An 18,962-nucleotide genomic window follows, 5' to 3' on the forward strand; every position below is an offset into this window, starting at 1 on the left:
ATTTATTTTTTTTTAGTCAAGATGTTTTTCAAATTTGTTCAGTAAGCCGCAGCCGAGTGTTTTCAAGAAACTGGAACCATCTGAACTAACCAACTTGAACGGCAACAACAGAACGCACGTTTGAATGTGATTTATTACGATTTATTATTTTGTTGGTGAAAACTTTTTTATTGTTATAAAAAGTTTATATGAATGGCAGTAATTTATTGTGAGCAATTTATTATCTTAAAAAACGAACGCAATACTTTATATCGTAAACTTAGCAATATCAAATATAATTTTTCGGCTATTCTTAGCCACTGAGGATATTTTGGGTTGATAATCCATGGGATTGATATATAATATTATTTTTTTTAAATATATTTTTGATTTTAATTATTTTCAAGTACGTACATGAAGTTTATGTATGTATGTAAGTAGGGTTTGGGAAGTTTATCTTGATTATTATAAGTTTAATTTTTATTTCCTTTTCATTAGTGTGTTGTTTTTCAAAGTGTGTTTTTTCCAATAGTAACATTCTTTTGATTTTTCGCTTGAAGGTATTTTTTAAAAGTTTTTAAGGATATTATTTTGTAACGTTTGATGAGTATAATCGTTTCATAATTTTGAGAAAAAAGTAGTGTACATCGCTTATCACCATTCAAATATAAAATGTTGGAATGAGTTTCCTACTTCTTCTATACCATTTTAGATAAGCATTCCTCATAGATGAAGAGTTTTTGGACATTGTTGGGTAGGTTGTTGAGTCACTGGAAAATGTTGTTACTATCTTATATTTTTTAATAAAGGGATGTTTTTTCAGGTATTTAGTAAATTTTTAAGTTTGATCCTGAACCAGACTAAGATGGTTTTCTAAATCAATGCAAAATGTTTTTGGGACACTTTTAGGTGAGTAATATAGGTCAATTTGTTGGAATGTTTCATCTGATTAAAGAGGTTATATTGGTACTGGCAAAGAGCAGTATATATAACTCAAGGTGCTATGTCTTTCGCTCAAATACGCTACGATGGGATTATTTTTCGTGAGACTACGTGACATAAAACATTCATGCGAATTCTCTGTATAAATTCGGAGTTAATAAATAATTCCATTCCTAACAAAAAAAACAATGAAAATAATACAACAAAAGCAGTAGTAATAAAAATTGTAATGAATAATAACAAAACGTGATGAAATTTTGTAATCATAACAATAATAATAATTGCAGATGTAATCCTATTAATTTGATATACATATATAATAAAAATAATATTTTATTGGAGTTTGAAATTGAGATCTTCATCTTCGTGGATGTCTCATTAAAGTCTCATTCTTCTTCCAATTCTTCAGCTTTATTTCTAATAAGTGTAGAAGATTCAGATTAAGACTTTAAAGAGCAGTAGTGGTAAAAATTATTAATCAAAATTCACTTAATTCAGCGCTTATTTCTTTGGAGTTTTCATTGATAGAAGCGATTCCAATATACATTTTTCAACAAACCAAAAAATTCCAATTTTACTTTAGATTTCAGCCATCACCTGTATTCATTTAACAATTCCAAAAAATTATCTAACTTTTTGGGATTATTTTTCTATATATTACTCTTCCAAAGTGTCTCGAGAATATTTTTTCGGTTTATTTAAAAAATCATTTTGTTTAACATTTAGACCTAAGTAATTAGTCTGCTCCCTTTAGTTATTTCTTAACGATATAAAAATTTCAAAATGCTTTTAATTGAAAAATTTTCCTTTAAAAAAAAGTATACAAAGTCGCTTCATTCAACACTATCTTAACCATTTAACCTTTAATTTTTTTGTAATGCCTCAAGGTCCAATCCAAAATTATACTATTATTGGCATGTTTTATTGTACAAAAATTTAATTTTTCAAAGTAATTATTAAGCTCGAAACTGCTGAAATTTTCTACTTTCAATCAGAATTTAGTAAATCATTCTTAACCTTGACTCCTCATGGATAAGAAGCAACAGAACTAGTAATGTTGCTCCTTAGAGGGTTATCATGTTTACTTTCATTATATTTTTCTTGTTTTCATTTAAAAGAAAAATTTTCTTGAAGCTAGTTCACCATTTGAAAAGGCTAAAGGGGCATGGTACATTTTGTAGGTTTTAAAATTAAATGAAAATTATTATGACACTTTATAGGGCCACAATATATACCCATCCACTACTGTCCCTAATCGCTCCATCTTGTATAGTTCAAAACAATACACGAAGTTTATTTCTGTCGGTTTCTTCGGGACGCGCGGCGCTTTTTCTTTCTTCAAATCTTATTCCTTTTAATAAAATTTTGATTCGGCATATATTATCACCTTTTCTAATAAGTTTGAGTCACTTTCAATCGCATTTAAAGTGTCAGTACAAAGATTTTTGCGAGTTTCTTGTTATCAAATGTGAAGATTTTACTTACCAGTTTTACGCCTACCTTTTACATATTAAAGTTTTCATGTAAAATTTGTCAATTCCTATAGATTCAGTAATCGCTCGAACAAAAATTATCGACTTGTCAACCGTTTCATCTTCTAGCCCATTTTCCAAACGTTTAAACCATTCAAAAACAGGTGGACGCGACTAAGCTGGAAATTCTGGAACCGTTGTTGGTATTCATACTGAACACACCGTTTACACCAACACTCACAATTACACTGTCTGACGCGCGTTTCTATAACCAATTTATCGCCTTCAGAGACTCTGTTTACCTTCAATCTTGGTTATCGAAACGCGAGTAAGACAGTGTAATTGTGATTGTTAGTGTAGCGATGGTGTAAATAGTGTGTTCGGTAGGTGTACGCGACATTCATTACCATACACTTGTCTCAATAAATTATAAGTTTCAGTTTCAGTTTTTTCAAGTTTTATGAGAAATTTCACAACAATCTGTTGCTTTATTTTCACGCGGATCATTATTACGGTAAAAAAGCCCCTATACAATCGACGATCGCGGCTACACTGGTTTGTTTACAGACACGGTATACACCTCATTTCAAAGAGTAGGCAACAGGCTAAATAGCTGATAGTCATTAATCTTTTGCGCACGCGCACTTTTCTGTAGCAGCGCTAGTGTCTTTACCTAATAGCCGCACTCGTATATATCACTTATAACATTAAAAATGACCTAGTATAGAAAATATACAGGTTGAAATCTACAATTTTCAAAATGTCTATACACATAGACGGTTTTTGAGTTGTACCTACTTATTTATAAATCTGAAAAATATAGAATTATGGCATATAGTGTTGTTCTGTCTAATTTCTTAGTTCTCATATCTCTAGCAGTTTTTTTTTTAATTTTTCTGATGATCTCTTACCTAATGAAAATTTTCCAAATAGAAATCTCCTGGTATTAATAATCTGTACAGTGAGATATGGAATAATTATATAGATTTCGTCAAATCATTCGCATTATGTAGTTCATTTTCATCAATACCTCGTTTTAAGAGTTGGGTTTGAAATTATTTTTATTCAAAATAATAAGGTGACTGTATTCATTATATAATTAATAAAATACCTACTTAAGATCTCAAGTTTAAACTGACCAATCATATATTATTCGAGTTGACAAATGAATGAGTTCTTTGTCTATTATCTTATCTTCAAATAATAATTCATATTTGCAAAACTTCAGAAGCAATATACCAAAAGTAGTGACCTTCCTGTTGTCAAGTCGCAAATTTTTAAGAACACACATGGAGAAAGCTGAAGATATTAGAGAGAAGTTTAAATAAATTGATTTTTTATAACTGTCATGAATGTTTTTTATATTTTACAATGCCAAGAATGAGTTAAAATTTTTAATGAAATAGCATTAAAGGCTCGTTTTCATACGACATTTTTAGTACTTATTTTCATGGAGTTACAAATCACAATTTTTGTATAAACTAAAACGGCATTAACTGAAGTGATTGCGGCAGCTGCACGAGTGTTAAATACCTGCAAATACTTACTGCAACCATACTTTTAACTTTTTTTATATCATGCGCATATATCAAGCTATGGTGATAATTATTTACTAGGATTCAAAAGAATGGTGTGATGAGGGACGCATTTCCTGTTAGGAATGCAACAACAATATGATAACAAAATATTTATTCTGCGCTCCCTCATACTGTTCATAATGAACTCATAAAAACTTGAGTTGATGAGCGATAGAAGACGTTCAATTGGTGAAGCGACCACTTCGAAAAATGTGTATATGTAAGGGAGAAACTTGTGGTAGCTGTTTATGTGTATGTAGAGGCTATTTTGACGAGTTCCTTGGTTACATGAGCATTCTAATTATGTTGCCTGCTCTAAATAATCCAATTGAGATTGTGTAATTCAGGTTTTGGATTTCAATCTACAGCTTTAATGATGTAGATTTTCCAATTAGATAGAGCAACTGCTCTTTCTGGATGTGACTACGAAGTAGTGCGAGTTGATAGAACTGTGATTATGGTGATTTTTTAACCATCAAGAGCAGCATTGTTACCCATAGATGAATTATCAATCTCTATAATATGATGATGATATTTCCATCTTCTCCGTTTTCTCCATCTACTTTTTTTCGCCATATTTTTTCATCTTTAATTTTTCGATGTTACAGCTAATAGATGCTCTTCTGCTTTGCTTCTTGCGATTCTGTTTTTGAATTTATGATTAATTTTATTGCACAATCAAGACAATTTTCATATTTTTCCAAAACGTGGACGATATCGAAAACAACATTTTCTTTTTCAACTGTTTCTTGTAAACCAATAATCTCACTTTTAAACCGGGTAAATGATGCCACGTGGTCACGACAATGCGGCATTGCCGTTTTCATGTTACGTGAAACTATTCTAAAAGGTCATAATATCAATATGATTTTGATAGGGCAGGACCACGCAACTTTGAGGCTTAAATGTTTTAAAATGTCGCAACTTTTAGTGTCATTGCACTTAACGAGCTTTAAACGAGACATTTAATTTTTAATAGAACTAATACCTTGCCATGTTGAAGATTTTAATTGAGCAAGTTGCTAAATTTATCACTATTATCCATTTTATGATTAATAGATTGATTAGCTACTATTGTATACTTGCATTCTTCGTGCTTTGTTTATAACCTCCATATTTACTCATTAGTCTGCCAACATACAAGAAGATCTAAAACAGTATAAACTCATTTGACTCCAGTAGGTTCGACTTAGTATTTCTCAATGTATTTATTCCAACTGGCTTCTCGGTGCATTTATAATGATCTAATAACAAGTAATTTTCATCTAGCGTCTCTTTTATGAACCTCTGAAGTTGTTTAAATGTAAGTTTTTATAACTATAACTTTAATTTTCCCTCTAAAAATACTATTACCTGGAAATATTTGCATACATTACCCCATTATTATCCAAGATAGTAATGAAGTGGTTTTGCTTTTTGGTGATGTCTCTTGATCTCTCAAATCTAGTTCTTTCAGCCTGTTTACGACACACTGAATACATTAAAATGTCTCATTCATTCTGCACCATCTCTGTTAACGTTTGCGACAGACAAGTACCTTCGTTAAATTTTTTTCAAACTGTTTATTTATTAGAACATTGAAAACTGCTTTTCTTAAATAAAAATTTGAGTAGGAAAACTCACATTCCGAATTCACAATAAAAAATTCAATAAATATAATATTGTTTTGTGAATAAAATTAGACAGTGCCGTACCATATGGTTACGTTCTCAATTAAAAATTCTGTTTTAAAAATAAATATAGTTTAGACAACTTTATTAATATACTTAACTTTTTCCATCTGTGCATATCGCACAATTGAAATCCATTTATTTACATAATTTATTTTATGCAATGTCATACTTATAATAATTTTTTAGTTTAATATTTGTACAGGGTGGCCAAGTGAAGTTGAAACCGAACTTTTATAATTCTATAATTTCTCTCTACTTTAAATTCATGATATTTTCGTTTATTTTCACTTTTTAATGGACAGGATAAACCTCAATATTCACTAAAAGTAATGCTTCTTTCGGATAAGTAATTCAGTTATTTTCTTGATTTGTACCCAACCTCTAATATTTGTTTTATTCATGGATATTTTAATTTGTTTTTTGGATTCCCTTCCGAGATTACATGAGATTTGTACAGTATCCTGATTAAATAAAAAAATGGGCGAGTTTCTATGAATGTAAACATCAATCAGCCCATTATGTATATTGTAAAGGAGGAGTTTATACTTTTTTGAGACTTTAAACTCTATATTACCAGAAATATTCGATAACATAATAATGCAGGATATTAACTTATATGGTAATTATTCTACTATGAGTGAGTTGTAAAATTGGGTATATTAGATTTTATTGGAACATTTTGTGGTAATTCCAATGTTTATCTAAAGGCAATGGATTGATTCTTACTTTGGACTGTTAAAATATTCATATTTCTTATTATAAATGGTTTGATTCAGTTTTGTTTGGTCACTCTATGAAGCTTTAAATTTTTTTTATATTTATTAACAATTAGATTTTATTTTCAGGTACACATACAAATTCAAATTTTTTGAATTGTGTGAAAAACTTTTTCATTATTAATTTTAAGAAACAAACTATTCTACATAAAAAGTACCACGTAAAATAAAACCCGATGTACAAGAGTCAGTTAATAAATTTATTCGGCCATTTATTCATTACAATCATAAAGTTTTGACGTCCATCGACGTCTATTGTCTATTTGTGACGAATATAAAATTTTTATATTCATTAAGAAATGAGCTCCTAACAAGTGAAGAGAACCTTGTTCTTTCTACTTTTTCCCGACAATCGCTTTCACAAAAAAAATGTTGTTTCTTATCAAAATACTGACGAATAAAAAATGTGGTATTTGATGCTTGTATTTCAGGTTTCAGGTCTATTAATACAATTATATATTTGAATTATTTTATAAACGTGGTAGCTAAATAGAGATTCATTTCGATATGGTAACAAATGTTTAGTTTTAGTAATAATGGTAAAGTTGCGAATTGAATTTAAATTTTTTATTTTCTTCGTACATAATTTAGATTCAATTCAGTTCTCTTACCTGTCGGGTCAAAATATGTATTAAATAATATGATAAGTATTTTCAAAATTCTTTGGAATAAATATATATTTCAGTTATGTACATATACGTTTGTTATTATAATTGTAACCTTCATTCTCTTGTAGGTAATTATACAAAACAACCTCAATGAAAACAATGATAAATCAAGTATTTTGAAATAATGGGACCAGGCTTTCATAATACTCATTCTACTCCATTGTATCTTCCATGTTTTCTAACATAACCTAACATTTTGATTCCATGTCCATGTTATGGAGCGTTTCATTCCTCTCATTTAAAAATCATTGTATTTTTTTTATTTTTCCATCAGAACAATGCTGACTGCGCCAGTTTCCATTTTTTAGATTACGTACCTGATAAAATTATTCTTTTTTTTTGTCTTTTAGGACATTTTCTAGGTGGAAATAAATTGATGTTTGCCTGTTTACCTCTAAATTGACGATTTATAGATACTAGTGATTGCTTCTTTCATAATTTTTTATATACTTTCTTAGTTTTAGATCTGTAAATGAAGCTGGTTTCACATCCACAAATACTACTCGTAATTATTTCTGTTTTTCATTCATATTGATTTGGTTAACAATTTTTTCGATTTTACATATAATTTTTTATTGTTATATTATTACTTTTATGGAGAAATGGTTACATTTTTCATAGTTTTGGTATCCCTTTCTTTTTGTTGAATATTTAGTGATTCATCGTCATTTCATTTTTCGTGGCCCCATTTCTCTTTGTCACTATTAGTTAAATCGAACACTATTTCTTCAATCAAATATCTACACTAATACTTATATTATGTCAAGTTTTCAGTTTTTGACTTTATTTTCCAAGACTCACTATTATTTGATAACTTCAATTTTCTTTAAATAATACAATAGTAAATAAATATAACTTAACAAATACTGAACTTAATTAGGTTAGCTAGATGTACATGTGAATTTAGAATATAAATCAGTGTTTCCCAATCTTTTTTGTGCCATGCCCCACTTTAGCCTTTCTAAAATTCTAATCACTCCTCATATAACACACATAAAAGTTTACAACACACAACTGTTTATTAAAGAAACTTAAATTAAAATAGGTTTTAGGTATAAATCACTAGATAATTGTTAACGAAGCACAGTAAGTAATAAATAAATTTTCAAAACATATAATGGGAAACTAGAATTCAAATTGCAATTAATTTCAATACAAATTTCTCTATATTAATTTACCAAGATTCTTATGCTTGATGCTTGCTGCATGGAGATTTTATATTAGATTCCAGTTTGGTTAGCTTCAGTCTGAAGTCTTCACGTTTTGTTATATTTCTTTTTTACCAGTAAATCATTCACAGCACTAAATGTACAGCTAAAATGATGGATGGAAATGGTATTTGATTTCTGTTTCCTCTTCTGTTTTACAATTCTATAAGTTTCTCTTCAGACAAATCCACTACTAACATTACCTACATCATCCGTGTTGTTAAAACAATTTGTCTTAAATCAGACAATCTTTCTTGTGAATCAGCATATGAATTTTCAAATAATTGACAATGATAAGTAAAGCATTATGAATAACTTCATATTTTTGGAGCCAAGAAACTGACTCGATAAAAGTAATAAAACTAAATATATTTGCTTTTGCATCGACAAGAGTTATATTTGTTCCTTGATTTAATGTCTTCGGTTAAGATAAAGAAATAAAATCAAGTACGTTCACTTATTTCAAATTAATACCAAGTGTAAGCTGTGAAATACTACAGCGAGAAGTCCGGTATTTCCCGCTTGGATGTTCACTTGATGATGCCAAACACCCTGTTGATATTCTGGTCTTGTCAAACCAGATTATACCTAACATTTGAATTTGACACCGAAATTGCATTTTAATCACCCCGTGAGAAAAGGTTAAACTCGACTCAATTTTCGACTGCTCCCTTGTGTGGCGTGGGCCCTACGTTGGGAAACACTGATATAGATACTGGTAATTAAATTTATAACTTTTAGAACTCCAATAAACTCAGATGTATTTATATGGAAATCGACGGACCTTTAAAAGTAGTTATAGATTTTTGTGAAGTATACAATGTTTTCTACCTTATACCTTTTCCCAGCATAAAGTCTGGATATTACAGTAAAATTTAAGCTAAAAACAAGATTGTAAATTTTTCCATTCTAGAAAAATTATGTTATAATTGATAAACTTTTAGTAAATTGGTCATGCAGATATTTACCCATGTTTCCAGTACTTGTTGCCCAAGGAAGGCTTATTTGTTTTAACGGTCAGCCACATGAGTTTCATTTTTAGTTATGATAAAAGATATTATATTCTCAAAAATAAGTTTTGTTATTCGGTAGAGTTTTCAAAAATATATTCATATCAGCATCAACAACTCTTAACTTGATATTTATTATGGTAATTATAGTAATTCTGTCTTTTTAACTATTTATTGCTTTGGGTTCGTAAATGCATTGAGATTCCAGTAATTAAGAACTTCGTTGTTAGTTCATTGGTTTTACATGTGTATTCCTAGAACCCTTAAACACAGCTTCTATCAATACGAATCGTCTTCTCTTGATTAATCTATATATTTGGTTTCATCCTTTCCAGACAAGACCAATTACCATATAACTCTGTTTCTATCTACAGTTGTTGCGATGCAATGTCAAACAATCAGAGGTTAAAAATGGTCAATATTTTATTTTGTTAAGTGATCATTAAAACATTAAATGAATAAATATATTTATCAATAACTTATAACTTGTACATTGTGATATGTGTTTTATATTTTGTGAATGTGATTCAATTCAAAATAAAATTTAGTTGGAAAATGAGATACTGTTTTTATTTTTTGTATTGCCTTGTGAAAGACAGAAAAAAAGCTAATGACAGTAAAAATATTTCTCTAGCAATCTTCATTGACATAGAGCGTGCTTTTGACAACCTCACACATCAATCCGTGAAGGAGGTTATAAAAGATTGGAGGTAGAAGTTCAAATGGACTGACACCACCACACATCAATCCATGAAGAGGGTTATAGAAGATTGGGAGGTAGACATTCAGATTGACTAGTGTGATACTATCACAGCATATAGTAAACGCAAAAAAAACGGTCACCCCTCTACTATTATTGCCCTGAAGGGATGATCTCGTGGTGGTAGTAAGGGGCAAGCAAGAGGTTGGGGAGATGAAAACTGTCAATCAACCCCAGTAAAATAATACTAGTCCTATTTACAAGAAGATAGGTAGCTATCCGCGCACAAATGTTTGAAGAAATTTACGTGGTATTTTCCAATAAAATAAAGTATCTAGCTAGGCAAGATATGAGGACTCAAGCCTGAGATGCCATGAAATAAATCCGTGTGATCACATACGCATCGCTTATTTGGTAGCCGGAAGATGGAAAAGCTCAGTCAATACTGAACAAATTCCAAAAGCTGATCTGTTTGGGTAGAGGTGCTGCAAACCCTGCCCCTCTATACTTTGTACTGGGAAAAGGAGCGTTTAGCGACGCCCAAATCCAGACAGAAAACTTGAAGCGTAGATATTTGACAGGTCACCAAAATCCAAAATCGACCGCACTGGTATACAGATGGTTGGAAGCTAGCACAAGGCGTTGAATTGAGTATTTTTGGACCATACCATTAGAAAAAAATATATTCAGGCAGTGCTGTTAGCAAAAAAAATGTATGCCGTGACGTTCTCGCCACAACCATGGTCGCTATGTCGAACGCCCAAAAGAGTAATGCTTAATGAAATGCACCCAAAGACTTATATGTCGTTGTGGGCGTTAAGTGGAATGCACCAAAAGACTTTATCTCATTGTGGGTGTTAAGTGGAATGCACCCCTAATAGTAATTGTTAATGTCAAGTGTGTCAAGTGTCAAAAATGTAACAAAACCTAACCATATTTTGTGAGCTAACTAAATATCTATAAATTAAAAATAAAAATATATGACAATGTCTGATCAAATTTTGTTAAAAAATTTGAAGACCATTATAGGGGACGATGTTTCAACCGATATAGTAAGGTAAATTTTAGATATAAAAATAAATACATTATAACAGATTGTGCAACGTTTCTGATTAGACAAGATATGAATTAAGTTGTGAATTCAAATAAATATAATATAAATATGTATAACTATTTAATATTTATATATTGATTCCAAGTTACATTAAAAGTATCAAACATGAAGAAGACTGCGCAGAATTCTTCGAAAATATCCTAGACAAGAGCAACAAAGACCATCTAAATTCGTATCAGTGCATTCGAAAACTTATCTTGGGAAAGCAGTCTAACAACAAATCATTATCTATAAATTCCAGTAATACTAATGTAAATAGTCAACAAAAACCAGTTGTTAATAAGAAAGGCAAAACTAAATTTAGAGATATAAACAAATTTCAAGAGAAAAAACAGCAAGAAGAAGGTGAGAGAACGCTTTAATGTATGTTTGTTCAACTTTTCCTGTGAATGTTTTAACTAGAGATCAATCTTCCTATCTGGAAGCTAAATGTGTTTATTTAAATACTGCCTGCTTTTGAGTATCATTTGCCCTTTTCATTTGAGATCTGTTTCTATTACATTCCCAGAGTCTCTCCTTTACAATAAGTTTATTCCATTTATTATGAGCTGGATCATTTTTGCATTGTCCCAGTTTTATGCCTTTTCATTGCTTTTTGTGATCTGAATGCTATTAGAACAATTACATCCTGTCTTTTATCTGATTTTATTTGTTCAGTTGAATAATTTCATTTAGGTATATGTAATCATAGTCTTGATCTTGATTCATTCATTCATCATACTAAGATCAGATAACAACAATAAAACAAGGGTTTTTGATACATTGGAAAAACAAATAAAATGTAATTACAGGAAGAAGAATTTGTGATTGCTTAGGACAAGAGCACGACTTCATGAATAATTGTATGGTATGTGGTAGAATTCATTGTATACAGGAAGGACCAGGACCATGCTTATTTTGTGGAAATCAAGTATGTGGAAACAATTAATCTTTTTCCCATTAAAAATTGATGTTTTACACCTAATATAAATTTTTTATTTTCCAATTTCTTAAATATATCTAAAATTTTAAACAAAAATAAACAAGATAATAATGTATGTTGTTGATAGTCGAGCTTTGATGTATATTATCCTTTAAAGCATCTAGTTAAAGTTACTTTTTTCTTATAACATCTACAATGTAAAATACTTTATAAAGAGGAGTTTTGAATTAATGTTTACATTTGATGTTGGAACATTATAGCACAAAATTTTCATTGAATATAAACATTTTATTTTTTATTTCTATAATATGTATAAAATTTTGACTGAACTTTGAAACACTGTCTGTACTGATTGGGCCAAAACTGTTATATACAAATAAATATACTATGAAAATATAATTAATTAAAAAATATGTTTTAACTCCAAAACTAACTGCTTATTCCTGGATAAAAATGTTTAATATCTTGTCAAAGCTGAGTAAAGGGATCAATATTTAATTTGTCACATCTGTGCTGTCACAGATACTGGTACAAATGATCAGTAAGATTTTGTTTTCACACAACTAATAACATAACGCAAGGCGATAATGGTAATAAAAAAACCAAAAAGGTCGTTTATAAAAAAAATTATTGTCACTAGAGAATATTGGCATTCAAAAAATGGTAATTGGCGGACTGTATTCAGAAATATATCCCAAATTTTAAACAAAAATGAACATGACAAGAATGAAATTTAAAGCATCTAGTTATAATTACATCTATAATGTAAAAGATGAGTTTTTCTACATTTGGTGCAAGAACATTATGGTACAATTTTTGTTCATCACAAATTACAAACTGGCAGGTGCAACTTTTTGTTTATAGATTACAATTTTCTTTGTTATTTTAGATATATGTAAGAGGAGAGGAGGTATTTGAGGGTAGAAAACAGAAATCAATTATGAAGTAAGTTCAATTCTTTCTGTTTAGTTCCATATCTACTTGCATCAGTAATTGGTGAATATCATAAAAAAGTTAAATTTGGATAATGAATTATTCAATATAATCAAGTTGAAAATGTGGATGTTTTTTGCAACTCTCGATTGTGCTAGGATGTAACTGACGTTTAAAACATTATTTTTATCATGATTATTCCTTCAGTTTAAGTGTGTTCTGAGTAATATCATAATTGAAATGAGTATTGGGAATAGCAAACTCTAAAATTTCTAGAGTAAGATATAAAATTTTTGTCATTTCCAAACATGACAAAATCATTTACAATTACTTCAGCTTCATTCATATGAAATCTTTTTCACACTGGTACAAAATATACTATTTTTATCCCCGTAGGTTTTTTCTTACAAATTTTTATAATCGATTTGTTCACATAATTATTACAAAAAACCTTTAAATAAATGTTATTATTTTTAAACATTTTTGTCTTTGACATTATCTATTTTATTAAATTGTAGGCCAAAAGAAAATAAAGTTTTTGATGATGACAACGATTATTTTAAAATAAATTCAAAAAAGAACAACAATGATGCTAAAAGAAAAATGGTTATAGCACTTGACTTCGCTTCTCGAAAAGTTGTAGAGAGTAGTGAAGAAGATGAGAAAATTAGACAGAGACTATTAAAGGATTCAATAGAACATCTTAAGAAAGTAGAACAATTATATAAAGATATTCAAAAGTCTTCAGAAAGGTCATATGAAAGAATTAGAGTTGAGGTAAGATTTTGATATGTAGTTTCAACCACTTTTTGAAATGAATATTTCTATTTTACAACTTGATGCATTCATTTACTATTGTATCAATGTTTTTATCAAATCAATAAAGAAATCAGATGATGTAACTGGCAGGCTGCGAAATGGATATTTATGAGAAATGTCGTTTTTTTGATTGTTCGCGGGGGTTGAACACGTACTATAATATATTTATAACTATATATAGTTATACATATTATACAAGGTCGAGAAAAACTATCGATGTCCATAATCCCGTTTCTGTGATTGCTCGGAGAGTTGGATACAGGGTCGAAAAATCGATGTCAAAAGGCCGATTCTCTGATTATTTGTGTGGTGGCGTTATGCACGTACTATATAGGCATATATATTATACAGGATCGAAAAGAATTGTCAACTATTTTTATCACTACAATAAGGAAAACCTATTTTAACCTAAATATTAACAGTTCATCTCATATTTTTTTATATTGTATTTGTATTTGATCCTCTTCCTTTCAACAATGTGATTAGTACTTTGTATTAATCTATTAGTCCTAAAACAAGTTAATGCAAAGTATCTCTTCACTGGTTGTTGATATATCATTGCATTTTGTTCATTGACAAGTTCACTATTTAAACTTTTGTATAAACTTTTGAACATTGTGTATATTTGATTTATATTAATATACAAACTGTTTATCATAAATTTGACTGTTTTTCCATTGTTGTTTATAACAAATTCATAATTTATAGAATGCCAACGAAGATTTAGTTAATCTTTTGATACAAATGCGACACAAAAAACTAAAAGAGGTAGAAAATTTGGCAGAAGAAGATTCATCAATGCCGATAATAGACTATAAAACTAGAATCTTTGATGAAGACGTGATGATAAATACTGATCATGGTTTATGTCTCAGTATGCATCAGCCTTATGCTAGTTTATTAGTAGCTGGAGTAAAAAAGTAAGGAAATAAAACCGAACTAGTAATATTTCTTTTTTTAAACACTTCTAACTAAGAAAATCTGTATGTTGTCTTTTTAGATTAAGTCATAAACTGGGTGTGTGTTTCTTAAGTAATTTAAAATATTTTAGTGAGCGCTTTGCACTCAGACAGTGAAATGTGTGTGACTCATTCATTTAATTTACAAAATTTACATAATACCCCCGCTACTCTAATTCAAAATTAAAACAAAAATTTCGTCATATCAGATTCAGCTTACAAACCAAAACAAAATAGTTTTGATATTAAAACACATGAGTACACAGTTTACAAACCTAGACTGCCTTAATAATGTACCCAAGCCATGTTTTATGCTCTCTGAAGTAATGTTTTGTTTTGTGTTCCCTTTTATAGCTGCTGGCTGCACTGGGGATGTCCATTGTTCACTACACTCCAGTTGTCCCGCTTCTGCTAATATGAAAACTGTCAATTTATGGATCTGTATATCATACAGAAATACCGATAAAGCAAATGAGCCCTTCATAAATGTAGATGCTAATTAATATTATTTATCCGATTCATTATTTCAGACATGAGGGGCGTACTTGGCCAACTACTCATCGAGGAAGGTTATGGATTGCGGCAGCTGCCAGAGTTCCCGAAGATGACGAAATTGAAGCCCTAGAATCGTTTTATAGGGAATATTATCATGGTAATAACATTAGTGTTCAGCGAAGGAAATTATTTCTCATATTTATTATTCTGTAATGAAAAATTAACTTGTAAACTTTCTACCAGTCAGGTAGCAGCGATTTTACTTTAACTGGTGACTATGCGACTTACCTCTTTTGGCTGTTAAAAGATTGAATGTTAGCACCATACTCTTTGTCGACGGATTGCCCCTCACTCATAAAACAGGTGTTCGGCGGTTTCCTTTGGTTTCTTACAGAAGTGACAAAAGCTGTCGGAAGTTTTTCCGATGTTCTTCAGATGTCTTTGTTCAACGAAATGGCCTTTTGAGACCAGTTTTTTATGATTATGACTTGATGGCTCTTTGGGAAACCTATGAAAGCAATTTTCCCGCCTTTTTTGTTCATTGCCGTGTATTCCAGTGTGGCCATGTACCCCATAAGAGTTACTTTATTGTTTTCTCCCATTGGGTTCAAAGATAGGAGGATATCTTTGCTTTAAGATAGTTACGTTGTACGTAACGAGCTGCGCACGCAAGGATGGTATATGTTTCCGCCTGGAAAATGGAATGATCCGAGCCCATTGGAATAGCAAGCTTCGCAATATATTTCTATCCGTACTTGTCCATTTTCGAGCCATCAGTGTAGAATACTAATGAGCCTCATGGGGAACGTAATTTCTGCATTTGTCCATTGATGTCGACTTGTTATTATAATTGTATAGTTTTTGGTAGTCCAGTAAAGTCGCTGGGCTTAATGTTCCTTGTATGCATTTATTGCTTCATTCTCTATGAAGATCTGGCATGCCGCCCTTTGCAACTGATCTAGGGTTGTGTCCCCAATTATTCTTGTCGGTCGGTCGATTTGTACATCCGTTTCATAATTTTGGGTTTCAAGCCCCATGTTCCTACCACAATTCTGCAGCAGTTGTATACAGCAATTTGTCCCTTACGGCTTACTGTTTAAAGGTGTTGTGTTCATGCTAGTCTCTGATCGAAGATCACCCCGAAATATTAAATATCTGACTTAAGGATTTGTTCGACCCCGTTCATTCCTAGAGATTTTGTTCCTCGTAGTGAATAGAACTAAGATGGTCTTTAAGGGGTTTAGGTTAAGACCTTCATTGACACACACATCAAAATATTTGTATGTAATTGCTCTTTCTAAGATACTATCCCTATATTTTATTTTTTTATTCTATGGCTCATTTTGATTTGCTTTGACTATCATTAATTTGGTTCTATTTAAATTTACTCCAAACTCTAATACTTTTAAGCTTATAGTAGTAAACAGAGTTTAATTGCATGCTTTTTGTATCTCCCAAATAGCTTGATTGAATATTTCTAAGTTAATGATTCACAAACAAGCTCAATCCATCTTTATATTTATTGAAACATTGTCTTTTTACAGATCCTTCCCTTAAATTTCCAAAGGAATATCCAACAAGTTGTCTTCTCGGATGTGTTTTTGTTGAGGATTGTTTGGATCAAGTAACATATAGTAAGAAATTTCCTAATGGAGAAAGTAACAGTCCTTATGTACTGATTTGTTCGTCTCCAATGATTTTGCCGATTTTTTATCCAATTGTTGGTAAACATAAAATATGTAAGTATTTCGACACATCTGTCAGAACTAGGGTATTGACCCCAGTGCTGTTTATAATATAATCAGATAATATTGAAACCTGGAATTATCAGTACCTTTCAAAAACATGATATATTTTACAAAAAGTACTTCAACTGTTGTTTTTCTTGACTGTATGCTTAACAATATTCTTCAGAGAATATTTCTTTTAAAAACTGTTGTTAAATGTTAAGTTAGAATATGTACAAAATATCTGGAATTCTTTGGTAAATATTAATATATTCTTTATTTTTTTTACAGATAGTTTAGATAAAGATCTTCACAAATGTGCGAAAGTAGCTCTACAACATGCAAATTATGATTTTTAAAGTGACATGTATCAAGTTATTATATTAAAATTGTGTTTATATTAATATACATTTTTTTTATTCTATATTCCAAACAACAAACTCTACAGTGTGTGTTCTGACATAATAATTTCCTATTTAAAATTAGGCTACATTAAGAATTACTTAATCATTATATCTTTTATTTCAACAATATCTTATGTATTTATTTTTTTAGCCTATACTTAATAAATGCACGTCCTATTACGCCACCCTGTATTTGAAAACAAACTTTAAGTTAACAAACATAGCAAGACTCACAATGTACGATTCCTGTGCACTTTTATCATCCACTATCTTCTTTTTCTTTCGGGGTCAATGGTACAGTTACTTTTGACCATGTCTATGAAGACTTAATGCACAAGTTTCAACCGATATTTCTTAGATTTTACCCATCTTTAAACTAACAAGTCTGAATTTGCGAGAATGAAAACAATTCGTACAAGAACCTTACAAAAATATGTCTAGATCCAAAAAGTATAAATCTAAAGACATTCTTACGTATAACTAAGTCTAATCTATAATCATAAACACTGTAAATAATTCATAGTTGAATAATAATAAACAAATCAGCCGATACTTACAAGTTTCAAGAACCAAATATAAACCTGCCCTCGTATAAAATAAACAAATGACGGATACTATTATTTTTTTAAAAAGTATTATTTTGAAATTTAATGACTGATTTATGGGGTGGACAAAAACTTTTGACGGTAATATATGTTGAAAGATAAATTTGTTCAAGGAAAAAAGTTTTGTGTCTTTGTTAGGAAACCCTCGTATGAAACAAATCTCAACGTATAAACTGAATATAACTTTGATACAATCGTGTCAGTTCAGAAGTTAACGAGATATTAGCGATGCCCTCCTGTAAGTAACAAACCAGACAGCGACTTGGGAATATCATCATTCATTTAAGATGTCCACGAACACAATTAGATTAGGAAACAATGCAAATCCAATTTAAACCATTTTGAACCGCAGAGACATCACGAAACTTAAGCGATGTAGATGAAACAATCTGAAGTGAGAAATAAGAAAAGTTATTGATGGGTCAAATTATATTACTATCTCAATGGGTACTATATTTAGAAAAATTAACAAAAGAATAAACCCTGATTTTTCAATAATCTGATAGATTGTGCGATGTAACGTCTCTACTAGTTGTAGTAATTATTTACATAATTCTATATTCAGTTCAATTTTCTCAAACGTCCAAACAAAAATCTTTCTGCAAAATACGGATTAACTCTTCCATTACCTGTTTATTTGTTGGAAATCGCCTTTCACCATGTTTATATATAAGGAAAAAGTAAGTAATCGAAGGGATCAAGATCTGTTGAAAATGGTGGATGAGGCAATAAATAGTAACAGCTGATTTTTCGGTAACGATAGAAGACGATTGGGCAGGCGCATTTTCTCGATGGATCAATTGCTTTTTTTAGAACGCTATGCCGTGACTGTAATTTTGTTATAAGGTATAATGACGGTATATTCAAGTTGCATTTCCTGCGACATATCGATAGATGGGTTACGTTTACAAAAATCCAAACATTCATTTGAACTCTTAACGTGAGCGAACTTTTGTTAAGCACTAAGCAATTGCCTTAC

General features: G+C 30.3%; 2 protein-coding genes across 2 annotated transcripts in view; both read left to right on the top strand.

Annotated features, from left to right (window-relative positions):
- The window catches only part of LOC130446024 (putative phosphatidate phosphatase), a 71,842-nt gene extending 61,978 nt beyond the window's left edge, over positions 1–9,864 (top strand). Inside the window, exon 6 of the mRNA XM_056782002.1 lies at positions 17–9,864. Coding sequence (XP_056637980.1) covers positions 17–124 — 108 coding nt within the window. The 3' untranslated portion in view covers positions 125–9,864. The remainder of the gene's footprint in view (positions 1–16) is intronic.
- Positions 9,865–10,891: 1,027 nt separating this feature from the next.
- Positions 10,892–17,378, top strand: LOC130444892 (activating signal cointegrator 1). The gene is made up of 9 exons (XM_056780245.1): positions 10,892–11,062; positions 11,205–11,464; positions 11,911–12,029; positions 12,931–12,986; positions 13,493–13,751; positions 14,502–14,713; positions 15,283–15,404; positions 16,792–16,986; positions 17,266–17,378. The coding sequence occupies exons 1-9, from the start codon at positions 10,986–10,988 to the stop codon at positions 17,331–17,333; spliced, it is 1,368 nt and encodes a 455-aa protein (XP_056636223.1). The 5' UTR covers positions 10,892–10,985; the 3' UTR covers positions 17,334–17,378.
- Positions 17,379–18,962: the final 1,584 nt, after the last annotated feature.

The sequence above is a fragment of the Diorhabda sublineata genome, chromosome 6, assembly GCF_026230105.1.
Source record: "Diorhabda sublineata isolate icDioSubl1.1 chromosome 6, icDioSubl1.1, whole genome shotgun sequence".
NCBI lineage: Eukaryota > Metazoa > Arthropoda > Insecta > Coleoptera > Chrysomelidae > Diorhabda > Diorhabda sublineata.

Excerpts from the sequence above, each read along its gene's own strand:
- LOC130444892 (XM_056780245.1), top strand. The coding sequence starts at position 10,986 with ATGACAATGTCTGATCAAATTTTGTTAAAAAATTTGAAGACCATTATA. Across the intron at positions 11,063-11,204 it reads GTTTCAACCGATATAGTAAG|TTACATTAAAAGTATCAAAC; the intron begins GTAAATTTTAGA and ends ATTGATTCCAAG. Across the intron at positions 15,405-16,791 it reads TTATAGGGAATATTATCATG|ATCCTTCCCTTAAATTTCCA; the intron begins GTAATAACATTA and ends GTCTTTTTACAG.